This window comes from Carcharodon carcharias, chromosome 11 (genome assembly GCF_017639515.1).
Source record: "Carcharodon carcharias isolate sCarCar2 chromosome 11, sCarCar2.pri, whole genome shotgun sequence".
Taxonomy (NCBI): domain Eukaryota; kingdom Metazoa; phylum Chordata; class Chondrichthyes; order Lamniformes; family Lamnidae; genus Carcharodon; species Carcharodon carcharias.
This window is the reverse complement of record NC_054477.1, coordinates 33,387,621-33,414,818: the sequence shown is the minus strand read 5'-3', so window position 1 is coordinate 33,414,818 and position 27,198 is coordinate 33,387,621. Positions and strand designations below refer to the sequence as shown.

At 41.1% G+C, this 27,198-nt stretch overlaps 1 protein-coding gene across 1 annotated transcript in view; it reads left to right on the top strand.

The window, feature by feature from the left end:
* The first annotated feature begins 1,666 nt into the window (after positions 1-1,666).
* LOC121284482 (anosmin-1) overlaps positions 1,667-27,198 on the top strand; it is a 187,154-nt gene continuing 161,622 nt past the window's right edge. The window contains exons 1-2 of the mRNA XM_041200001.1: positions 1,667-1,951; positions 18,758-18,805. Of these exons, the coding sequence (XP_041055935.1) occupies positions 1,766-1,951; positions 18,758-18,805 (234 nt within the window). The 5' untranslated portion in view covers positions 1,667-1,765. The remainder of the gene's footprint in view (positions 1,952-18,757; positions 18,806-27,198) is intronic.

The following is a 27,198-nucleotide window of genomic DNA, read 5'->3' as shown; positions in this document are numbered from 1 at the left end:
CTGTTGGGATCATACTGATCAATCATAGTGATCACAGTGTCGGTATATTTATGCATGGCATTTTTGGCGGTAGATATATACTCAGTAATGTATATAATCTGTACAAGTATGTGATTGCAGGAGTTCTTTTTGGTGCAAAAGACTCCTTGTAGTCGACTGCTATTTAAGTACTAAATAAGCTCTTGTTACAGAAAGGATTGTTACATGCTTGCACTGGCCTTAGCTGGCGATAACTTGCATTACTTACCATGAGCCAAATCTTTTTCTTCTTAAAATGATAAATGAAGGCGATTACAGAACTATGGGTTTTCTGTGTGAACATTGTAGCATCTGCAACACTGGTTGAAGCCAGGCAATACCTGGTTTATAGTGTCCAGGCTCCAACTTGCCGGTTCAGACTTCTGTGCATGTGTGGTGACAATGCTCCCATCCTCATCATTAATGTGTTAATGTTTAGAGAGCACAGTTACATATTCTCCCCTCTCTGAACATTTAAAATCAGCTCCAAGTATGTTTAAACAAAATGTTCAGGAGTTGGTTTAACACATGTAGTCAGTCCCAAGAGGCTCCCTGGTAAATTTTTAGATCAAGATTGACACCATAGCAGGAAATCAGCCTTTGGCCATTGGTAGCACTTTTGCCTTTGATTGTGGGTTCTGGACCCACTCCAGAGACTTGAGCAATAGTGCTGTACTGTACTGAAGAAATGCTACATTGTTAAAGGTGTTGCTTTTTTTTTGGAGTGTCGTTAAACCTCTCAGGTAGATGTAACAGATTCCATGCCCTGACTTTTAATCAGAGCAGGGGAATTATCCCTGGCGTCCTAGTCAATATTTGTCCCTCGATCAACATCACTAGAACATATGATCTAGTCACTACCACATTGCTATTTGTGGGATCTTGCTGTGTGCAAATTGACTACCACGCCTCCTTACATTACAACCGTGACCACATTTCAAAAGTACTTTGGAATGTTGAAGTTGTCCGAGGTGCTATATAAACGCACATTCACAATGGACTTGTAAACCACACTGTGTCAAACTGAAGCATTGTTAGACAGCTTCCTCTAGAGGCTCTCCTATTGCTTCTCTTGGGAATCGAGAGAGACCCTGACATAGCAAAGTTGAAAGTTGCAGTATAATTGCACCCATACAATCCTAGGGCATAGAAAAAGCGACCTGGCAGAGATCTAGGTTAATAAATTAGATTATCCTGATATCTACTGGCTAATGCACATTGGGAATGTTTCCATTATTTTTGTTCACAATTTAATTGCAATTTCTGTTTCAGGCTGTAACTACAATTTTGAAACTTTGAATATTTTCTTTATTCTCCAGAAGAATATTTGGTCATAACGAAGGCAATCTTCCAGAGATATGAAAGGTGCTTCTCATTAAATAACACATTGAGTTGTTTATGGCATCTTGCGCTGAGTTAATAATGGGTGGCCCAGCTAAAATTATTAGCTTCTTAGCTTCTGCTGCTCTCAAACGTTTTCTGCAGTGAATTTCTTCAGATTATGAGTTAATGTCGCTCACCTACAGGCGTGTGTGTGGAGGAGGTGGGGGTTGCGTCCCGATCTGTCAATCAAATAGCACTGAGCCAATTGAGCGCTTTGTGTCGCCTCCAGGAGGCGGCGGCAAGAGTTTTGAGTCCAGCCTGAGAAAGGGATGTGAGTCTGTAGACTGAGAACTGATCGCATTCAGGACGGGCTCATCATCCCACTGCTGAAACTCCAAAACCCGAGTCTTACCCTAGCACCAAAATGGCTCGGTGCAATGCACTGGCTGCCCGTGTAGCTCTCGTTCTGTGGATTACAGCCGGATGGAGCTGGGCTGGTCGCAAGCAGGAGGAGTCGCTCGGCACCGACAGTGTTTCCAAAGCCAGATGCACATCCCGTTGCCTGAGTCTGCACATCACTCGGCTTTCAGCTTTGTTCAAGAACTTTCAGGTAGATGACTGATCATTCCTTGCACACAGTCACAATGTAAAAGACTTGCCTTAGCTGCCAGGCTATTGTCTTGGCCCCGAGGCTTTCTACATATCATGAAGTTCTCATTATCATGAATGATGTAGAAGTCCGTGGTGAGAGAATACTCAGTCTATCAGGTGCTGAAGACGGGTCCAGGTATGCTTGGAAGTGCCCTTAACGCTGTTTGCCAAAGTGCCGCCAATGAAAGGTTGTGATCCCTGCCACTTCCGTTCGCCGGTCAGTTTATAAGAGTTTTTACAGAACCGAATGGATGTGCAGATGAAACTTGCCTGGTTCACTCCTAAACCGAAATCACTGCTTTACGCGTGTGAGAATTGCTTTACAACGCTTTATTTTTGAAAAAGGGGGAGAAACTGATGCTTGGTTCTACTTTGTAAGGTGTATTTTTTTTCGTTAAATAACTCGTGTTAGGAACTGGTGGGATTTGTACAGATGGAGTTAGTTCGCGTCATTTATGTCAAACCAGATGAATTGACACGATGTGTGGGGAGGTGCAGTTACTTCATTTTTTGGGGGGTAAATTTTGGAGTTCAGTCGGGCACATGGTCTAACATGTTGATGCATGTACTCCTGGAGGGAGTGCTAGGATTTTTTTAAACCAAATTTGCAGAAATCTTTCTTTAGTAGGAAATAGTTTACAATCATTTTTAACACAAAAATCCCGAGGAATGACACCTCAATTTTCAAATGCCTTATACTCTGCAGAGATATTACTATTTCCACGGTCCAGTTCGGGCTGGATTCATTCGTTTAAAAGAAAGATTGAAATTTCACATGGTTTCCATGTATTGTGCAACCGGATTTAAGTTCAATATCGGGGCTTGTTTAATATTCTATAGCTCTCGATGCAGGGACACTTGGTTGCATGAAGTGTAGCACATGGTTGTTAACGTTACATGTTTCAGCAGCAGAATTATCAGTTTGCCCTCCTTATAATTGTGTTTTGTTTTACATTAAAAACTAAAGAGTAACACAGTCGGGAGATTGGGGGAGGGGGGGGGTGGGAAGAGGAAGGTCCGATTTCTAAATGATGCCGACCCCACTGGAGTTAAGATTTTTAACCTGCAGCTGTACTTTTAACCTGCGGAGCTGTTCTTCCACACTTCGCAGGGGCATGCGGATTATTTGAGCACCTCAACAATAACACTGGGGGATAACACAAACACATGTTGCCAAAAACACTCAGCAGATCAGGCAGCATCTGTGGGAGGGGAGAGAAACAGAGTCTCTTTATAAATTAGGAGGTAACCTTGGCGAAATCTCACCCTTTAAAGAGAACCTGTTGGTGTTCATATTTCCTTGTTATTTTTCCAAATAAAAACCTCATTTGGACTTTTAACGTTCGTGATCCCTGTTCTAAACAGAAACTTCTGTTGCAGTAGTTTTGGCGCTTCGTATGATCGTGTAATGCGGTAAAAACTTCAAAGAGTCCAGACTTAGTTTGCAAAAATGAGAAAGGCTTCAGCAGAATGAATCTTTGTCGCGCCATAACTCGATCGATGCAAATAGTTGTAGCTGGATGGAGAATTCTCTGAATTGTCTCCACTCACATCACGGCCATTGGAAAATCACTGTCTCAGTCCAACATCCTGTTCTCCCATGCCGTGTAAAATCCATCCATCGAAATCTTGGGACTTTAATGAAACGGGCGCCGAGAATCTCCGGCAGGACGCGCCCTGTGGGACCTCGGTCTTATTCTGTTCTGATGAAGCGAGCATGCTTTGCATTACAACCGCCAACCCCCTCAAAATGATATTCTGTGGAATGCAGAATATTACCAAGCACAATGGGCGAAGGCACGGAGCCGTTATACACGTGGCTCTGTTTATAGTTTACACCAGGCAAGAACTGAAGGGAACGCCTGGTCGGCTCAGTGTCTCTTTCTGCCCCTCCGCTGACGTGCGGTACTAATGACCTTTTACTACCTTTAAGGGGACTATCGATTAATCCTTAGAAAGCAGTGTTACTGATGTGCGTTGAAGGGCAGAGAGATGTAAGACATGCCCAAAGCAGAGAATGATACAGCACAGGGAGAGGCCAGAAATACAAACAGAAAATGCAGGAAAAACTCAGCAAGCCTGGCAGCGTCCGTGGAGAGAGAAACAGAGTTAACGTTTCGAGTCCAATATGACTCTCCTTTGGAACTGAAGAGTCAGACTCGAACCGTTGACTCCGTCTCCCTCTCTCCACAGATGCTGCCAGACCCGCTGAGTTTTCTTCCTTCCCCCTCCAAACAAACTTTCTGTTTTTATTTCAGATCCCCAGCATCTGCAGCATTTTGCTTTTATGACCTGGGAGGCCACTCGGCCCATTGCGTCTGTAACAGAGCTGCGCAATAAGCCCCACTCTTAAATAATCCTACCCCCCGGTATTTGGTAATACGGGACACTTGTGCTGAAATGGTTGGAAATATTGCTATTTGAGTTGCCTGAGCAAGGAGGAAAAGTGAACCTAGAGCCCTGCAGGCCTCTGCCTGAGGGAACAGAGGAAACCCTGGGCCTGTTGAGAAGAAGGTGGAATTTTTCTGGCACTTTAGCTCTGACTTGACCAAAGGCCGGCTGCAGTTCTGTCTGGTAAAGCCACTGATCCGCCTGTTAACAGGCTCATGACCAGTAAAGGTTAAGTTCACGAATGAGCTGAACAAATATGGAGAGGCAGTGTCGACAACATATCACTGATCGCAGACTCGCAGAAAATTCCTGACTTCAGACAACCTTAAGTGCTCCGTTTTCAGAACATCAAACGCCTTGTAGGCTTTATTGACTCTAGGCGGCCCTTGTGGCTATTTAAGCTCCATTACAACCGTGGATTGATCCCCAGCCCTCAGCCAAATGCAGCCTCCAGCGAGCGGGTCAGCATATTTGCGCAGGGATTAGTGCTGCGGGTTCCTCGGTGGCTTTCCTGTTTGCTGTCAGAAGTTGGTTCACAGCCTCCGTCTCTGTCACTGAGACCCAACACTTGGATCTCCGCCTGGCACCTCCTCCCCACACCATCGTGCATCCCTGTTCCCACCGCACAGGCATTTTCATTCACCCTCCCGCAGCCCCCCTTTCCCAACTCTTCCATTCGTGGCTGCCCCCCATAATCCCCGAAACCTCCTTCCAATGTTTCCTGAGTAGTTGGTACATGTTGCCCATTCTGCGTTTTCAAATTCTCATTTTGAAACCTAAAACAAGAGACTGAAAGATAATTCATGGTCGATGTAATTTTATTTGCAGACGCAACTCTTCATCCAAACAGATAACACAGGCACCTATTTCTGGCTCACTTTTCTGCATTGAACTTGTGAAAGAGTCCCTGTAGTAATGTGCAGGGATGACTATTACCGGGAGAGCTTAGTGGCTATTATGATCATTATTGGGCCAAGGCAAGGACAAAATGTGACATCCTCTAAAAGTTGAGACACCCTCTAGAGTTAATTTGACCATTGCTCAGGCAATGGGACAGATGGTAATGTTTGGTACCGGATTGGAGAGATAAGTATTCAGTACACAATGGTTAATGAGCACAATTTTATATAGAGTGGACACCATGCTCACATTCTGTCATATTTCAACCCCTATATATTCAATACCCACTTAAAGGATTAGAAAAAAATTAGTGCTTTGTGCTGTGCAGCACTGGGTGGACCCGTCCTGCAGTGGTATAATGTAGTTATTTTCAGCGTTGTTCCCGTAGAGGGAGCTAGACTGTGATTCTAATGTTCTACTACCTTTCTTAAAAGATACACCAACCGTTGGCTACAGGATTCATTAACGATTTTCTAGGAAAATTCCTGAGTGACATACACCATACAACATGTGCGAATCACTGCCTTATCACTGAGAGTCATTGCTCTTAATAAAAAATAACTATAGGTTTGGTGGGAACGTCACAGTTACGTCACTGGTAGACAACATTGGTCAGAGTTTTAAGTCATCTTAGCTATTTGTTTCAATTGAAGTTATATGTGAATAATAAAGCTGATCTCCAAACAATATTATTTTGATTCAAAATCCTAAGTGTACCTATCATAGTAATCAATCTGACCTCATATCACAGTGTTAGGTCTTTATTAAAAACACCTTCCCCTTTAGTTTTCTCAACCTCTCCTAAGGCTATGACATAACTCTACGAATATTCACTGATACCCTAACCATATGGCTGTTCGTTATATTTGAGCTGTGAACAGTAGATAGCAGTCTGATATCTTGTAAGTCATTTGACTGTGAAGAACACCTCAACATGTTCCTGTTTTCACTCAATGAGCCACTGGACAGTGGTCAGAGGGGAAACCCTTTCTTGTCATTGCCAGCAGTACCTCAGTGGTAACACTCTCAGCTCTCAATCAGAAGGCTGTGGGTTCAAGTTCCACTTCAGAGACTCGAGCAAGCAATGATATTCCAGTGCAGTTTGAGGGGTACTGCACTGTTGGGAGTGCTTTCTTTTGGATGAGTCATTAAGCAGGGTGGATGGAAAAGAGCCCATGGCACTATTTTGAAGAATTTTCCCATTGCATTCGTGGCTAGTATCTTGGCTAATATTTATACCACAACCAACATCAGTAAATGTTATCTGGTTATTCTCTCATTGCTGTTTGTGGGACCTTGCTGTGTGCCATTTGGCTGCCATGTTTTCTACATTACAACAGTGATTATCAATGTTCCCCCAAAGCTGTGTGAGTGTGTGGCTGTGCAGCTGTTGTGAAAGTACTGTGCAGGTCGCTTGCAAGCCACCCCTTTTAAGATATGTGTGTGGCTGTATATAAATAAAATAAAGGCACTGTGCATTGAAATAATCAGGCAACAAAGAAAATTTCGAGGGTTCATTGATGGTTACACTTCAGAAGTATGTAATTGGCTGTAAAATGCTTTGGGGTGCCCTAAGTCAAGAAAGATGCTATATAAATGCATCTTTTTTGTTTGGAAGGATTGAGGTCAAGTGAAGAACCCATAATAGCTAACTCCACATAGGCTGAACACCAAGTCGGGGATCTTTGCAGTCTTTTGGTCTTTGTTCTAAACATATCTGTTCCTTTACCAGCGGAATAATTGGTGTATCCAAGGCTTTTCTCTGCCTTCAGTCTATGCTTCACTGAAAGCATAATAATGCCACTTATTTTAATAACTGCTATAATATGATAAAATATTTATCATTCTAAATAAATGTTGAGAATTGCTGATGTACAATGTTCTTTACTTTTGAGTGTTCAGCTGTTGCACACAGTTGCATGCATGTTGTAGTGAACCACTGTGGTATCATTTGTGTTGTAGCAATGTGCTGCATAACTAACAAACATATAAACTATGACCACTGTGGGAGGGCAGGCCTCTTTATAATAAAGCTGTGAACTGAACAGCTTGTGCTAATTTATGGTGAAGTTTTCACAAATTACATTTATTTGTGTAGCTGGTAACATATAGAAAGAATCATGTGGATATGAATAATTCATTTTTTAAATTAACTTTTGAAAAAACACAATAATCACATGTAATAATTAGAGCTATAACCACTCTGGAGAGTGATATTGATTTACTCATGAAAAATGAGCCACACAATAGATTTCCCCATGTGTGCAGTGTCAGTGAGTTATAGGATCTATTATTCATAAACAAAAAGTCAATATCACACTTGCAATGACCTGTTGTCCTCCAATTTATCATAGGTTGTAGGGGGCTTTTCTTCTAATTACAAATCCCCCATAATGATCATTGAAACTACTCACCTCTGTTTTGAGAATCAAGCCTTTTGATTTCCATGTACTGAACCTCAAGGGATTAGCTAGTTAGTTTACATCTTGGAGAGAGGCATGATACTTTAACTCTGCGTCTTTTAACGGACGTTTTTCAAATATCTTCTGAATCGCATTTGTGTGATTTTAAACATTTAGGTAAGATGTCATTTAGAATAATTTAATTTTCAACTCATCATAAATTGCTTTGTTGGTAAAGACTACTCAAACCCAGCAATGGTGGTATAAAAACAGAAAATGCTGGAAAAACTCAGCAGGTCTGGCAGCATCTGTGGAGAGAGAAACAGTGTTAACGTTTTGATTCTGTATGACTCTTCTTCAGTCGAGTCATAACAGAATCAGAACATTAACTCTGTTTCTCTCTCCACAGATGCTGCCAGGCCTGCTGAGTTTTTCCAGCATTTTCTGCTTTTATGTCAGATTTCCAGCATCCACAGTATTTTTATTTTATCCCTGCAATGGTGGTGTTCCATTTGAACTTTTGGTTTTTCCATGGAATGCAAACAGCAAGTTAAGCAATTATATTGCTATATAAATATTCATATTAAGCAAATATTACATTGTCGTATTGATGAACTGCTTTCCTAAGTTATGATATGTTAATGGTTTATTATTATTGAGAAATAGAGGTAGATTTTTCATGAAAACTAGTACTGAATGATGCTTGTTTTATTGCTTATATGGAGAAATGCTGCTTATTATTCCAATTTTGTTGCTGTTGGAAAGAAGTGAATACTTTTCTCAATTGTAGGTAAACACTTTTCTCTGCATTTCTCCCTTGTACCTTTCTTCGCTTTATCTTTTTCTCTTTCTCTCTTTTCTGACTCCACCTTGTTTCTTCACCATCTTTCTTGCTCCCTCCATATTCTTCCATTTTTTTTTAATGTTTGCTTCATTTCTTTTTCTTACTGTCTTTTTCAGAACCACAGTTTAATGTGGGCGTTGCCGTCATTACTTTACCTTTCGCTGATGTGCTTGCTGTTGCTATGAGAGACATCCTGTCCTGTTCCTGATCTTGTACCTGCCAAAGCAGCCTTGGGAATGATACTGGCCTTTTATTGTGCTAACCAAAGTTTTAAGACAACAGCAATTGGAGACTGCAGTCCTTAGATCAGTGTGCTGCTTTCCAGTAGGAACTCATAAGTGGTAAAGCGGTGTGGAAGGTGTTTTCCTTCCTATCGCTACTGAAAATGAGTGTGATGCAGTGCTTCCTAATTACCATGGTCTGCTAAAGGTTCTTGAATAATGATTACTTCATAAAATGTGCAGTGCATCCCTGTTCCATGAGTGATTCAGAATGCTTAAACTATTTTTGTTTAAAGGTGGGATTGCAGTTGAAACAGGAAACTTTGTCATCAGTGCGTGATGCTTGAGGTTGCCATGCAAGCAGTTGTACCCACGCTTGTGTACTTTAAATAGTAGATTTGGTGGTGTAATGTGAGCATCTCCAAGATTGTTCACATTGTATGACAAAAGTCTCACTGCAGTAAAAACAACACTGCTGAATCATATCTGAGAATCTTTATATCTGAGATATGCTTCCAAGTAATGGAATCTGGGAGCTAATTTGTGAATGAGTGCTACAGAAACATTCAAAGCACATAGGGATGAAAAAATGTCTGATGATTGATAAATGGCTACTTAAATGAGATTATTCCTAATTAAATTATGTCCATTTATGTTGCTCTTTCTGTAATATTATGTACCAAGGGTATTCTTGTCAGTGGGTTAATATTGAAACATAAATTGCAAGCACTAGGAGAATTGAACTGACAATTGAAGGGTCATGAGGACTCGAAACGTCAACTCTTTTCTTCTCCGCTGATGCTGTCAGACCTGCTGACTTTTTCCAGGTAATTCTGTTTTTGTTTTGGATTTCCAGCATCCGCAGTTTTTATTTTTTATTTTTTAACTCTTAGATCTACTGGATTAACAGGGTAATCGGAAAATTTTAAGCAGCTTGCACTAACTTGTTTCCTAAATTTTCCTTTTTATTGCCATTGTTTATGCTCCTGAATGCTCTTTCTCCTCTACATTCTTATTGTGCTGAGGTCAAGATCTCCACAATATCTGTCAACGGGCTCATTCTTTTTCAACACCTTAGCACTGTGGCCTTTCTTGCCTTCCTTTGGTCCAAATAATTGACTGGCATCGAAAACTCAAACTTGGTGCAACATAAATTCTACATCTTGATTCACTTCAGGCTTCGCTCTTTCTCCTTGGTGGTTTCTAGGACAGTGGCCCTTCATCCTTTAATTAGGTTTCTAAATAAAACATTGACAAACCTATTTTTTATAGTTGACACCTTATTGTAGTTATTTTAATGAATGAATGAACTTCTTTTCCTAGTTCTTTCAGCTTATAATGTGCATAAATGTAAACTTTGTGTGCTCCCTGTTGCATGCTGTTCCCTTAAAATTAATGATCTGTTTTGATGACCCATCTGTGCAAGTGTAAAGAAGAAAGTGTGAACGAGTCATTTGGCAGCAGCAGATTGGATTTCTGCTTTTAGATATGTTTGCAACACTTTTTCTCCTTGTTTGGCTGCTCAATGCCATTATTCTCCTTCATCTCAGGTATGTTATGGTTCTTCAGGAAAGAAGGGAAGGCGATGCCTTCTGTTGCATTCCAAATCCTGTGGGAAGCCTACATCTGGGTGTCCATTGTGCCTCGTTCCACTCTTTGAAAGCAGCATGAAACCAATAGGCTAGCTTGTAGTCAGCTGCACAAATACATGAGCCCTCTCAGCACCAAATGAGGTCCTGATGGGTAGCCTGGCCTGTGCAGAGATGGAGTATGTCCTGAAACATGCACAAAATTTGTTGAATGTGTTTCTATCACTCACTAGCTGGCAAGTGACCATTTACCTACGGACAAAAATAAAAGCTTCTTTCAAATTGCGGTGCAATAAACATAACAGATGAAAGTGTGTGTGTTTATATATATCTATGTATAATAAGGAATATAACAATGTTGCCTCTGATTGTTATTTTAAGTAATTATAAACAAATCCTTACCATGGCATTAAATCTTGTTTAAACAAAGTAAATTTGCTCATTGTTGGCCAACTTTGTTAATTATGATATGACTTGCATGGGTTCTTAGGACAGACCTCCTCTCTTATGCTATTTTAGGATTTGCAAGGATTATGAGAGGATTCAAAAAGTAAAAGAAATTTGTCTTTTTTCATCAAGAAAGAGTTAATTTGTGACCCCTCCCCCAAGCATCATGGAATGTCTATGCCCATGGAATAGCACCATCTGTCCCTATGTTTTGCTGCATGAGAGTGTCTAATTAGTGACAATTTATAATTTGTTCTTTAAAGCAATGTTCATAGGTAACAGAATTGAGAGTTCCAAAATTAATTTCATTTATCAGCCTTAGGATTCACCAGAAAGAAAAGGTGTCTGTCCTATTTGTTGGGTTACATACTAACATACGAATTATGAGCAGGAGTAGGCCACTCAGCCCCTTGAGCCTGCTCTGCTATTCAGTAAGACCATGGCTGCTGATCTGACTATAACCTCCAGTTCACATTCCTGCCTATCGCCGATAAACCTTCATCCCTTTGTTTGTCAAGAATTTATATTCAAAGACTCTGCTTCCACTGCCTTTGAGGAAGAGAGTTCCAAAGACTCATAACCCTCTGAGAGAAAAGATTTCTCCTCATTTCTGTCTTAAATGAGTGACCCTCTAGTCATAGATTCTCCCATAAGAGGAAGCACCCTCTCCACATCCAACCTGTCAAGACCCCTCAGGATGTTAAAGGTTTCAGTCAAGTTCCCTCTTACTCTTACTGTTCTGAACTCCAGTGGATACAAGCCTAGCCTGTCCAATCTTTCCTCATAAGACAACTCACCCATTCCTGGTGTTAGTCTTGTAAACCTTGCTTGAACTGCTTCTAATGCATTTACATCCTTTCTTAAATAAGTAGACCCCCAATACTGTATACAGTACTCCAGATGTGGTCTCACTAGTACTTTATATAACTGAAGCATAACCTCCCTACCTTTGTAATCAATTCCCCTCACAATAAATGATAAAATTTCATTAGCTTTCCTAAGTACCTGCTGTACCTGCATGGTAGCCTTTTGCGATTCATGCACTAGAACACCCAGATCCCTTTGAATCTCAGAGCTCTGCTACCTCTCACCATTCAGATATTATGCTTCTTTTTTATTCTTCCTGCCAAAATGGTCAATTTCACATTTGACCACATTATACTCCATTTGCCAGATCTTTGCCCACTCACTGAACCTATCTATGTCACTTTGTAGTCTCCTTACGTCCCATCTTCACAACTTACTTTCTGTACTATCTTTGGGTCGTCAGGAAATTTAGCAACCATACCTTTAGTCCGTTCATCCAAGTAATATGTATAAATTGTAGAAAGCTGAGACCCAGCACTGATCCCTATGGCACACCACTCGTCACATCCCACCAACCAGAAAAATACCTATTTATGGCTACCCTCTGTCTCCTGTTAACTAGCCAATCTTCTGTCCATGCCAATATGTTACCCTTTACACCATGAGCTTTTATTTTCTGCAATAACCTTTGAGTTCGAACAGGCCTCAGAGGTGAAAAGTACACGTTCTTCAGTCCATTTCCTTTCTTAAACAGGGACCTGTTGAGACAGTTGAAAAACCATTTGTCACCTTTATTGGATTTCTAATGTGGTTTTCACAATCAAAATGCTACACATGTTACAGGCATATATATTGTGCCAAAGAATGTTTGGAAAAATTACACAGTTCTCTATAACTATTTCATCGTTGTGTTTTTGATAATTAAAAATAAAAAAAATATGAAGCAGAACAAAATGCAAGTAAAGCATACAGCATCACCGACTGAATGTTTGTATAAGAATATAATCACTATCACTATTGAAAAGCTTGTTTGCTCAGTACTTATGCTAAACTGGAAAGTTGAATCCTTTAATCACACAAGGGGTACCTTAAGTTTGAAGCACCTTGAATTTTGATTTGAGCCTCCCTCTGCACCTAGGTGGTTGGTGTTTAAACAGTTTAAAATACTAGAAAGGGGAATTGGTCCTGGTACAGTGGACACAGCAGGATCTTATGTAGGCTACATTCATAAGGTTGTCATATAATCAAAGGTATGTTGTAACCACTAGGTAGTGTAGCGTTGTCTAGACAGCATTTTTTAAAAGAAAACTTTACATCCCGAAAACAATGGGAAGTTTGAGTCATTGACATGAGTAGGGTTAAACAGGAGCTGAGTCATAAAATGTTTAAAGCTATCCCCAGTGCTTCCACTGTGGTGGTGTTAATGGAGACCTTGTTTCTATTCAAAGCACTGTTTCTTTTCAACGCGACAAAGCTTTAGTTTGAAGAGAGCATCTACTCGAAAGCCTTTTTGTTCTCTGTCCACTCTACAGTGTTTACCAAGTACGCATGATCAGATAAAGAAAGTATTTTGCTTGCTGGAGGATGTTCTAATTGAGAGGCTACTGTATATTTGAAGTGAGTTGAAAATGATCTCTCTAAATTAGGCTGTTCCATTGTTTGAAAAGAAATTAAAGTTCCATTAACAGCAATTTTATGAAATTATAAATCTGACACATTCACTTTTGTAAAATAGGCTGCTTTAGTGCCCAAATTTTTTGAAACTTCCAATTGAAGAGCCCTCAGGGAATGTTATAACTATTGATTTTTAATAGAGCAACAAAAGGGAAGACACCCAGAGTGTGGTTAATGAGAATTGTTGAATCCATGAGAAAAAAGATCTTCCATTATTTTAAAACACAGATAAAATATATAATTTTTTGTTTTGCATTATAGCACAAATTTTAAAAGTACCGTCACCCCACCATAAAACATAATTTGTTTTCCCCCAAAACATGTGGGCAACATCTCATTTGAAGAGAAGTAGTAATTCTTCAGCAGTACATGAGGGCATCAGAATAGAATATAGACTGACTGAATGCATCATGTAGGCACAAATTCATAAGCTTCCCATGATGGGACACTGTGGCATGCACTGCACAATGAGATACTGAGTTATGCAGACAACAAAGGCGATTCTTGGTTCAGGTTTTGTTGTCTGATTTCAGCTTCAGAGTCAGTAGGGGTTTCAATAAAAAATAGTGGACATGTTTGCTATTCCTTACCATTCTGGACCAAGTTGTGCTGAAAAAATGGGCATGAGTGAAAGTAAAGTGATAAGGATCAGGCTGTGTGTCCTTCATGTAGGATTAACCTTCAGCACTCTTGGTCTTGTCTGATAATAAAAAATGGCTACCTGAATGTCGGCACCATACTTCAGCAAGAATCACCAGGTACAGCGAAGGATGAAGGAAATTAAGGAAGAAAAGAAAATCTCTGCATGCTAAAGGCCGATCAGAAAGTTTAATAGCAGAACATAAGAACTTGAGGATTAGGAACAGGAAAAGGGCATTTGACCCTGCCCCGTCATTCAATTAATCATGGCTAATCATCTATCTACATTTTTTTTATTCATTCATGGGATGTGGGTGTCTCTGGGTAGGCCAGCATTAATTGTCCATCTCTATTTGCCCTTGACAAGGTGGTGGTGAGCTACACCCACAGTGCTATCTGGTACCTAGGTTGATGCCAGGTGGTCTGTTCAGTTTCTTTTTAGACTTTAAGCGGCTTGATACAAATGAGTGGCTTGCTAGACCATTTCAGAGTGCATTTAAGAGTCAACCACATTGCTGTGGGTAGGAGTCACATGCAGGCCAGACAAGAATGTCAGATTTCCTTCCCTAAAGGACACCAGTGAACCAGATGGGTTTTTACAACAATCGACAATGGTTTCATGGTCATTATTAGACTTTTCATTCCAGATTTTTTATTGAATTCAAATTTCACCATCTACCGTGGTGGGAATCAAACTCAGGTCCCAAGCATTACCCTGGGTCTCTGGCCTAGTGACAATGCCACTACGTCACCTGTCTCCTCAATACAACTTTGTTGCATTATCCCAATATGCCCTTAATTTCTTTAGCATCCAAAGATCCATCGGTGAAGATCGGACAACTTAATAGCAATGAATACTCTTGAATACTCATTGAATACATCTTAATAACGTTGAATACTTTCAGATATCTAAGGCATTATGTGCACAGTTGCTAAGCTGTTTGTGATCTCCTGCAACAAAGAACACTTAGATCACAGCAAGTTAACCTTTAATTGATGCAAGTGATGTAGATTTTCATTTGGCTGAAGAGATCTCATATTCCCTTATTTCTTGTGGATTGAGAAATGACTCACTCCAGCTATCAAATGACCAATAGGACAAGCTTTAATCTTTCCACCAGCTCCTCCTGAAATGTAGTTTAGTTTGTCGCTGTTCCACCTAACAGTAGCTGTATTTGAAATAAGCTGGTAAATGCCAAGCTTCCATTTACCAGCCGCATTTTGGCAATCAGCCATTCGACGCTGTCAGGCTTTTGGGTCATGACTTATGACATTTTAATAGTATTTGTCCAGTGTCAATGATTTTTAGTCTTTTAGGGCACTGCATTTAATAGCAGGAGGCTGAAATTTCCATCCTAAAAGTCATCTCTCCACATGTTCAGTACAAACTACATGAAATACAGTATGATTAAAGTGAAAAAAAAAAATAGTCACTTTTTTAAAGATGGTATGCAAAGTTAAAAAATATTGACCTGTGTGTGCTTCTGGCAGGAACGGTGTGCTGCAGGAGATCCTGATGATTTTCACTGCTTGACTATTCTGTTCTTGCCAATTGCAAGGGTGTAAAGTTGGGACAATGCTTATTGGAGATACCCAGATACGACGTTATATGATAGTTGGGGATGGGACCTATGATAGGATTGATCATACATGTGCATGGAATTGGTTTCATGAATGATTGACTTTTCTCATTCTATATATTTTTTTAACATTTTAAAAATTTTTTAGTTTCTGTGACTGAGAGCTTTCTGGATTTGTTATGATCAATATCATAATGTCCCATAATATCAAGATGTCCCATTTTAAGTCTCAACAAAGGCATTGGAAGCAAAGTAATGCTTCACAAATTACTATTGAAGCATAGAGCTGTATTTTGAAATGTCAAAGATTGTTAGATTTACTCAATTTTTCAGGGTAATTGTACCCCTCCACCAAAAGGTCAAAGTTCACTGCAGCCCTTAAGGGATGCGACATTATTAAGTTGACTCTCCCGCAGCGTAAAACTTAGTGGGTGGGGAGATTGGGAAATGGAACGCTTGTAGCACCTTAACACCAATTAGATTATAAAATGATGCAGTAATTAAAATTAAAGACTCTCTGGAAAAATGATATGTTGGGAAAATTAGTCTAAGTATTCCATGAGAAGCCGTGCACAATAGTCTCATTGACTGATTGTTTTAGGCCTTCTTGAGTGGGGTATTATTAAAATGTCTTTCAGTAAGCAGTTACAGTCATGCTGTATCAGGGCTAATGACGTTCTGACATTGTCTGTTTCACCACCAAGTGGTGCTGATTTATTTTCATCATGACGCATTTGAAAGAATTGCTGGTATATTTTTCTTATATAATGATTCCAAAGTAGAGAGCAATTAGATGTGCTGCATATGTAAAAGATATACACCATGGAGACGCTGCTTTTTAAAATATTGCATCGTAGTGAGTTAAGAAAATAAAAAAAGTAACGTTCTGACTGTAATCTTTTCTAAACCTGCAGTTTTGCCAGCTTCCCTTGAAGACCCTCACTCAGCTCTGATCGCAAGCTCTTTGGGATCTAACTTTTATTTAGGGCCTGAGATCGTGCACATTGATAGGCTATTTGACACGGGGGCTGGGATTTTCTGATCACGGGCAGGACCACAAAATTTGGAGAGGGGCCAAAAAGTCCACTGACTTTGAGCGGGATTTTGAAAGTTCCGCCATGGGAGATTTCACAATCCTGTTTTAATCTGGCACCTGCGCATGTACACATTGAATCAGGAATCACTGAGTAGCAATCAGGAATGGTGATTTTTACCTCCTCCCTAGTGAACGTTGTGAAGCTGTTTATAGCCAAACCCAATTTTGCCTTCACCTGTTTGATGTAATTTCTCTTAGCACTGGCTGATTTGACTTCTTCCTCCCTACTGCAGGAATATTCTGGCCAATTATAATGCCCCTCTTCCCACTGCTGCTCTGACTGAGTGCACATCAGGTGGAATTTAGTGTTGGTGATGGGGTCTCGCCCACTGGCGGATGGAGAACTGCGGGAGCCCTGCATCCCCTCCTTTGGGGAAGTCCCACCAGAATTAAGTGCCCACCAGGCACTTAACTGGCCAGCAGGCCTTCCGGGGATTTAAGATCCTGAGGGAAGAAACCCTGCCTCCGAGAGCTGCCAGCCAATCAGGGGCTGGCAGCCCTCCAATGCCCATCAACGCCACCGGGAGCAGTGGTTGCTGCACCAGGGGCTTGGAATTGCCAATGGACCAAGGCCACATGCGAGTGATGGCAGAGTGGAAGTCATGGTGAGGAGTTTGTTACCTGGGAGGCAGAGGGGATTTGGAGGAAAGAGTTGGGGGGGGGTGGTGGTGCTGGGTAGTGGACCTCAGCTTGAACAAGGGGGCTACCCCCCAACTTCCTCCCCTCCACCTGGGAGTCCGCTTGGATTTGCTTTTACAGGTTCTCTGTGTGGTGACTTCCCCTGCGAGCTGCTGGTTGAATACCAGTGGCAGTGGGAAGCCCTGAAGTGGACACTAAGTGCCCACTTGAGCGCCTCAATTGGCATCTGGGCAAGAAGCTTCCTGCCTGCCTTATGGGAGGAGATGGGAAGGCAGCAGGTTCCTGCATCACATTGTCCCACCCAGTAAAATGGCCTCACACCTCCAAACTTGTATGTGTGTATTTGTGTGTGTGTGTGTGTGTGTGTGTGTGTATGTGTTGGGGGGGTGGGGGGGGGGGGTGGAGGTGACGGGGGAGCAGAGTGGGGGAAGGCATTGAAATCTGCCCATCAGGTTCAAACGTGGGACTTTACTGATCCTCATGACTCATGATAGCAGCAGAAAGATGCTTGTTGAAAAATTGCACTGGACATACATCGGTGCAAATGGTACCGTTGGCAAATTGTTGGTAAAGTCCCACTTTTGTGCACATTGGGCTCAGCCCCTGGGATCACATAATAGGACATAATAGCCACAGCTGGAGTACTGTGTGCAGTTCTGGTCACCACTTTATCGGAAGGATGTGATTGCACTGGAGGGGGTGCAGAGGAGATTCACCAGGATGTTGCTTGGGATGAAACATTTAAGTTATGAAGAGAGGTTGGATAGACTTGGGTTGTTTTCGTTGGAGCAGAGAAGACTGAGGGGTGAACTGAGCGAGGTGTACAAGACTATAAGAGGCATGGGCAGGGTGGATAGGGAGCAGCTGTTCCCCTTAGTTGAAGGGTCAGTCACGAGGGGACGTACGTTCAAGGTGAGGGGCAGGAGGTTTAGGGGGGATGTGAGGAAAAAACTTTTTTACCCAGAGGGTGGTGACGGTCTGGAATGCGCTGCCTGGGAGGATGGTGGAGACGGGTTGCCTCACATCCTTTAAAAAGTACCTGGATGAGCACTTGGCACATCATAACATTCAAGGCTATGGGCCAAAAGCTGGTAAATGGGATTAGGTAGGTAGGTGAGGTGTTCCTCACATGTTGGTGCAGACTCAATGGGCCAAAGGGCCTCTTCTGCACTGTGATTCTGTGACTGGAAAGCTGCAGCCCTTAGTTTTTCAAGTGGCAAAATTATGGATTCTGCCTGTGTAATTTTTTTCGGTATGTCCTTGGGGCGGAGGTAAGGGGAATTGTAAGGGAGGAGCATTTACACAGGAATGTGAATTTTTTTTTGCAGAACAATTCAGATCATACCTGCAGGCCACCACTAGTATGCAGATCTGTTACAGAAATTACTGCAAGGCTGAACTACCTTGTGAGCTAAAAGAAACAGTTAAATACTGTTTAGATTATTGTCAATTAAAAGCTAACTACAGGATGTGCAACTGATAATAAAAGTATAAATATCCTGTTCTTGTTTTAACAGCTTTCCTCTTTTTTTGCAGAATAATGGATCCCTGAATTGGTGTCAAAATCACAAGCAATGCTCAAAGGTGAGTGCACTACATGTGATATATATGAAATGTGATGTGTGAGTACTTCCCACATCAAACTTGGTACAGTAAATATTAAAGGTAGTATAACAAGCAATTTAACATGCATTACATTAGACACACTTTTAGTTGGACCTGAATTGGCTCTGCCCCTTCTCCCTCCTTCTCCTCTCTAAAAGGCACTTCCTTGTGTTGGGGTTTCACGTGCCCTTACTGCTACCCAGTACCCAGTCAAGCAAATATTCTTCCTGAGTGAGTCTACACAATGAGTGCTGGCAGTTTATTTGACTGTGATGAGAAATTGCAGCCAAGCCTACTCTCAATCTCACCCACTGTCCATACAGCTACAAATCCCAGCAGGACTTATCATCCCCTATTTATGAATGAGAACCATTACTGGTGTTATTCCCACACGATTCAGGGTTGCAGAAACTAATGGCAGCTCCTCTATTACCAGTCAAACTGATCTACTATCTTCGTATCGACAGGGGGATTGAATGTGGGACCTTCCATAATGGACCATGCATTTACAACCTCAGCCATGGGGGGAGAGCTAACTTCAACACTTGAAAAAAGTATCAAATTTCTTTTTGTGAAGAAAACAGCCTCACTTAACCCTATCCTTCTGACTTTTTTTTGACCAATAATATGTTTAAAAAGTTATATATTGATGAAATACGTTTCCAGAATCAGAAGATTTTTGAGTGAAGAAAGAACAAGCTTCTGAAACCAATGGTTTAAATTCATTTGAACAGCAGCAGAGATCAACATCAGTTGTTATTTGTCTGTGTTTCCTTGGTAAAATGTCCGACACCTTTTGTCCTGATTGTCACTGACTCTTTGACCCCAATAGATCACACAATAACAAAGCCCATATCCTCTTGGTTAGATTGAGTTCAAGACTCCTGGTGAGAGGGGACAATGTGCTGGCATCATCCAGGGTCAGAATAACACTAGAAACTGCAGGCTTGGGTTATTCCTTTCACACTGATACAATGGAAGGATCACCCTTCTGTAGCTCCTGAAGATTATTTCACTCAAAGTTGTGAAGAATGAGTGAAGACAAGCTGTCAGCTTCTTTGTCTTCATATCAGTTGTCTAGCACAGTACATCAGTGACAACCACTGAAGGAGTTGAGATTCAATCATTTGAAGCAAGTGGTAGCACTTTGAAGAGCCCTGGCACTCAACTGTAATGTATTACCATTTATAAATTCATATTTAATGCATGATTTCATTCAGCTTTCTGCCACACATGTCTGGATTATATCTCTAACAAATGCAGTCCTTTTCCTTTGTCAAGTCATAGCTCATAAATGAAAAGCTGTAAAATAATGAATACCTGAGACTATAATCTAAAAGGAGTTCAGGTATCACTAGAAATGGTGAGAATGAAGTTCAAACAATTTAGGGATATTTAGGGCAAGTGATTTGTTATCTTTCAGAAACTGAGCCTAACCAGTTGCCCTAGTCATTATTCAAAGCTAGGAATTAGACTAAGCTTTGAAAGCACTCCTAGTTAACCTGACATTACTTATAATAAAAACCTCTTTCAATTACCTGTGAGTTTTATCCTGTTTTTACATCACCAATGTCTTTCTATACCACCGTACATGTTTGGGGTTAAATTCCTCCTGTTAGTAATTGTAATGAAATTGTTTGGGGAAGGGAGAAGTCATGACAGCTTAATGGAATATAATTATTGATGAAAAGATTTTCACTCATTCCCTATGATGGTGATCACACAAGAGAATTAATTGCTAAGGGTTTATCCAGAAATATTTTGCAATTTATTTATAAGGTGTATATGTATATATAAAAACTGGGCCTATGTGAATGACACCATAACATTATAGATCTTTACTGGTCGAAAATAAAATGAGCTTCAAACAAATCAGATTGCGCCAATCAGATTCCTGGACATATGCTCAGTTCCCAATCAGCCAACACAGCTTCTCTGAGTATTACGGGGCCTAAAGCAGCAGATTGATTCACAACAAGGCCATGTACTCTCGAGGCTTGGACAGAACCAAGGCTGGAGTTGGCCTGAATAGGTCCAATCTGGAAAATGGGGCAGTGGCTGAGCGGGGATAATGCTGCAGTAGAAGCTTAGTAATTCTGAAGCTACAAATTATTTCCATGGAAGATGAGTAATCTGACTCAAAATGAGTTGGAATAGGAGTTGCTAAATCTTCAAAGTGATATAAGTTCAGATATGTCATTTTTTGTTAGCTGGTGCATACCAGGCAAAAGCTCCACTAAAAACCCCCCTGCCCTAACTCTGAACTTGCATCTTTCTCTAGTTCCTTGCCTATATCCTATCATGCTCACTCTGAGCTTTTCTTGTCAATGAGATCCACTTCCCACTTTCCCAACACTATTCCCACTAAACTGTTGACCATCGACTTCCCTCCTGGTCCCCATGTTTGAATCTAACCTTTAAATCTGCCATCATCACTCCTGTCTTCAAAAAAGCCAAACCTCAACCCCACCATCCTTCCAAACTACCATTTCATCTCCAATCTCCCTTTCCTCTCCAAAGTCCTTGAACTTGCTATCACCTCACAAACTCCTGCCCATCTTTCCCTGAACTCTATCTTTGAATCCATCCAATCAGATTTCTGCTCCAGCTACAGTACCCAAATGGCTCTTATCAAAGTCACAAATGACATCCTATGTGAAGGTGACAAAAATGAACTATCTCACCTTGTCCTTCTTGACCTGTCTGCAGTCCCTGACACAGTTGACCACACCATCCTCCTCCACAGCCCCTCCACTGTCATTCAGCTGGCTGGGATTGCTCTCACCTCGTTCCATTCTTATCTGTCTCATTATAGGTAGAGAATCACTTGCAGTGGCTTCTCTAACATTACCTCTGGTGTCTCCCAAGGATCAATCCTTGCCCCCCTCCTATTTCTCATCCATTTCTGCCCCTTGGCGACATCATCCAAAAACATGGCATTAATTTTCACCCAACTCCACATCACCACCACCTTGCTTGAATCCTCCAGTGTTGCTAAATTGTCACACTCCTTGTCTGACATCCACTACTGGATGAGCAGAAATTTCCTCCAATTAAATATTGGGTTGACTGAAACCATTGTTTTTGGTCCCTGCTCTAAAATCCATTCCCTAGCTTCCGACCCCATCCCTTTCCCGAATAACAGTCTGAGACTAACCCAAACTGTTTGCAACCTTGGTATCATATTTGACCCCAAAATGAGCTTCCAAACACATATTCATGTCATCACTGAGACCATCTATTTTCACCCCCGTTACATTGCCTGACTTAACCCCTGTCTCAGCTCATTTGCTGCCGAAACCCTCACTAGTCTTTGTTACCTCTAAACATGACTATTCCAGCACACTCCTGGCTGGCCTCCCACATAGGATAATGTCATTGGACCAGTAATCTAGGGACCAAGGCTAATGCTCTGGTGACATGGGTTCAAATCCCACCATTGCAGCTGATGCAAGCACATCTGTGCTTGCTGATCAACGTTGGCTTCTGATTAAGCGATGTGTTGATTTGAAAATTCTCATCCTTGTTTTCAAATCCTACTATGGCCTTGCCCTTCCCTATCTCGATAACCTCCTCCAACCCCACACCTCTCCGAGATATCTGTGCTTCTCTGCCTCTCTACTTCTCTTCCCTTCTTTAAGAGACTGCATAAAACTTACTTCTTTGACCAAGCTTTTAGTCATGTGACCTAATATCTTCCTATGTAGCTCGGTGTCATATTTGGTTTTGTGATGCTCCTGTGAAGCACCCTGGGCCGTTTATTATGTTAAAGGTGACATATAAATATGCGTTGTTGAAAGAGGTGATGGCTGGGATTTTCTAGCCCTGTCGTGGCGGGACCCATTGCGGGAGATTCGGCGGCCCAGCCAAAGGTCCATTGACTTTCTGTGGCACCAGACAATCCCAGCGGTGGGCTGGGTGGGAAAACCCCGCTTGATGCCACTATACGATTGACGTGTGTACTTGTTGTATTATTGGCAATATTCATTCCAGGCTTTCTCATGGATGCAGCCAACCAGGCGATTAGGACTGGAGGATCTGAGGCAATAAAGGCATTGCAAATCTATAAGTTGTTTTTGTATAAACTGCAATTCTGATCAAGTGGGAGATGTAATTGCGATCACCTAAGTAATTCCACTGTCAGTCTAGGTACCTTATTTAATGTGTCATGGAGTTTGATATTGTAATAAATGTGGGATTGAATTTAAGTAATGTAGGTAAGGTGGAATTTGAAGATAGCTGGATGGATAGGTCTAGGTTATAAGAGCAGAGGGGACAAATGGCCTATTTTTTAGGCCAGGATTTTACAGTCGGGGTGGGCCCGACACGCTGACATGTAAAATGACGGGGGATGATGTCGGGCGTGCATCCCAATGTCATCTCGCTGTCCTGCAATTTTTCGTTCAGCGGGTGCACGCTGGAGTCAGCTGCGTGCCCGCCGATAATTGATAGGCCTATTCAGGCCATTAAGCAGGTCGTTAACCTGAATTTCATGCTGCCCATCTAATCTTATGCTTGGAAGGCAGGCAAAAAGGCCAAGCGGCCTTTACATTTTTTTAGGAAATCTCATCCACAAGCGGGATGAGGTTTCCTAAAGCTTTTACAAATTAAATTAAAAAACTTCTTTCTGAAAAATAAAAACATGTCCCATCTCATGTTTCATTAAATTTTTATTGCGTTTTTTTTTTAAGAAGTGCTCTTTTGCGGGCATCGGAAACTTTCAGCGCTTCCACTCACATATTACACTTAGTGGGCCTTAATTGGCCTGCCCACGTAAACTGGCGGTGTAGAGCCAATCGCAGGAGGCAGTGGTCAGCTCAACGACTGCTCCCACCAGGCCCGCCTGACACGGAAACGATTCAGGACTAAGTATTTCTTGAAGTCACCTATCTTTTCTTGGCTACCTACCTATTTGCTGTGTTGACTTTTCTAGAATTCCTGAAGTGAAAAGCTTCACTTTGATGTACAATAACTGTTGAAAAGTAAAGTAATTAAAATGTCAGCAGTCAAAAAATTCTTGATTGGTACCTGCCTCAGCATCTGTGGAACACCGTTTTCTGTGGGTAATACCACATTTAGTGTTGAACTGATGAAGGACCCAGTAAGTAATTTAACGTGGAATCCGCCGGACTGCTAAATATAATGTGATGTCTCCAGACAAATTACTACATTATTTTATTAATAACTGCAAATTGGGTATGTTCCATATTATCATTTGTCCCTTTTACTTTTTTACTTGTTGCTCATATTGTTTTAATTTAGTACAGTGATATTGGGAATTACTTTAACTCCTTGTTTGCAGGAGCGTGTTAATTAATATTTATCTAGAATTGTACATACAGAATCAATATCTTACTCCTCAAATTGAGTGCAGGTAGTTGGATTGCCAGATCACAATATTGGACTGAACCATACGATGTTATGTTTACTTTGAGTTGTGTTTACATGAAAGTATCTCCTGTTGAACACCTGATGAGAATATTCTGAAGCATTACTGTCTTCTAGCTAGTTTAAAACACAATGTTTAGCCAGGCATAGTGATTTAATATTGTAAGTATACTGCTACATTTTTTTTGAAAAACATATTCTGACATCAATATGCATGATAGAATATATCTGTAATTTTCACCCTCTGTTGTGATTCATCACTGATCACTACACAGTTTTATCATTTACTTTGTATAATAGAGTCACACATTGCAGGTTACTTGAGAATATAACAAGGTGTGAAAGCTTTAAGGCTTCTATTTTATTGTTCTTTTTGAAGTTAGCTAACAATATAATTGGACAATCTCCAGTCTGACTAAGTGTCCCCTTAGCTCTAAACCTGCATACCTGAGAATTTCACTTGTGCTGACCATGGACTGTGACTTTTACCCTCTGCCAAGTGTCACTGCCGCACTTTAACCACTGCCACCTTTAACTAAAATGGCCGCCAAATTTAAGTGTTGTCACTCCATTCACAAATCACAAGATTTTACAATACTCAGCCACTGTGTCTGGCTGAACATTATGCTTTCAAATTATTTTAAAAGGGCGAGCGATGTTTCCAGATGTACTCATGAGTTATTCCCACAGCACGTGGGGTGTTAAGCAGAAAGTCACCCTCAACAGTCCTTATTACTAATGTTAGACAATCCTATAAAGTACCTTCCAAATGTAGGTGCCTTGTATGAAAGTAACAGCTGGTAGGAAGGGACAGGCAGCCTGTCTGTCCTTTAGTGCAGAACTTTATACATACATGGGGAGAGTAGCTACCACCTTTGGCTGATTCACGAAATGGACATAGAATAACATCAAGCTGACGGTTTATAAGGCCTGTGTTCTCAGCATCTTGTTGTATGACTGTGAAACATGGACTTACAGTTATCAAGACAGGAAGATGAATAATTTGCATCTCCGCTGTCTGTGGTGCATTATGGTTATATCCTGGAAAGACAAAATCGCGAATGCAGCAGTCCTCCCAGACGCAGAGCACCCAAGATTGTTAGCACTCACCAAACAGAGGTGGCTTCGTTGGCTTGGGCGCATCTGCAGGATGGAAGATGGTCGCATACCCAAGGACCTTCTGTATGGTGAGGCAGCTGGAACCAGTGGGATGCCCAAAGCTCCACTTCAAGGACATTTGCAAGAGTGACATCAAGGCTCCAGACAACAGTTTTCATAGCTGGGAGTCACTAGCTGATGATGGAGGAAAATTACACCTTGTGTGGGCTGACGTGCACCACTTTGATGACCAGTGGCTACAGCAGCCTGGCAACCAGTGCCAATGGTGAAAACAACAACCCACAACAACACTTGAAAGCTTCATGTGCGCCACTTGTGGCAGAACCCGCCTCTCAAGGATTGATCTCTTCACATCAGCAAAGATGTGCCACATGAAGACATCCCATCTGAAATGGATTGTTTGCTGCATGTCCAATATCTTTTGTAGATGGAAGGATGTTGACAGAAACAGCAGGAAGTGGAGGACTGAGGCATAGACAACTCCGCCAGGCTTTGGCATCAGTTGGACACCAACTTAGAGTCACGTACATGTTCGTCTGGTCCCGTCGAAAGTCAATTTGGTGGGGCTGCCTAATCCCCTATAGCAGGTCCCGCCAAGACAGGGCCAGAAAATCCCAGCCTTCATGGTTTAGCAGTTACCTCTGTTGCAATGAGAAAATATTGTGTACGAGGGACAAAAAATATTCTGTAAGAAGACTACTATTTATCGTTTGGGAACTGATATGTTTGGAATAAAGACAGACAAAAACACTGCCAATCCTGTTGATCAGTTGGAGTTTTCAAATTGTGTCAAGTCTTAATCCAATAAAGGGTGTATTCTAAATGACAGCTGCCTGCTTGGAGTAACAAATAAGCAAATCGCTGTCCGTGTCTGTCTGTTATTTCAAGGGCAGAGGTGAATATCTGGCTTTCCATCACTGTCAAGTGCAAAAAATAATTCATGCTGCAGTGAGAATTTGTAATGCACAATCCCTCCTAATATACCTATTGACTGAAAGAAATGCTTCTTATTGTTATGTTAAACATATCTGTTGCCACATAATTTAGAATAGTGTTAAAATAGAGAATGAATATAGACAATTTGATAAACAATGCCAAGCTACAACATGTAACATAAATTCATTTTGCAAAGGGTTTTATAGCTATGGCTTTAAGTGTAACAAAGGATCATTTGTTTAAAATGATCAAACAGTATATTTGCAATATATCTTGAAATGTAGATAATATAAAGCATTTTTTTGTTCAAAGTTGGACAGTTATTGCTATAAAATGTTTTATTTATGAACTTATGAATAAAAGATATGTTATATGCATGCTAATCTATGTTATTATAGCTATGACAGCTTCTTGTCATTATGTAGAATAATGACTCCCATTGCCGATGTTTTCACTACCAATCTCTCAGTCACAAAGGCATATTTCCAGAATGAGGAAATATGTATGGAATATCTTTACCCTTTCTGCTGTGCTTACAGTGAAGTTCACTTTGAAATAAAGATGCATTCTTGGGGAGCAGAATCTCCTGACTGTAAGCTGTTTAAACTTTTTTCTCCCCTGGACTGTCTTTGTACTGTGATCTTTTGAATTTCTTCTCAATTGGAGAGCCTAGACTGTATAATTCTCAGATAGAATTATTTCAAAATCATCCTTTTTAAAAAATACTTCAAAGCAATCTTCTACTGTCTTTTAGGTCCCCCCTCTTCAACCTCCCACATGTTCGTTGGTTAAGTGTTTGACCTGTTGACTCCCCCCTCATCCCCTGCTCCCGCCCCTAGCCTTGGCTGTTGGTTTCGGTTGGCTCACCCATTAATTTTTTGACCCTCCATATTTGGAATTGGAATATGGGAAGCCTCCTTGGCTCCTCC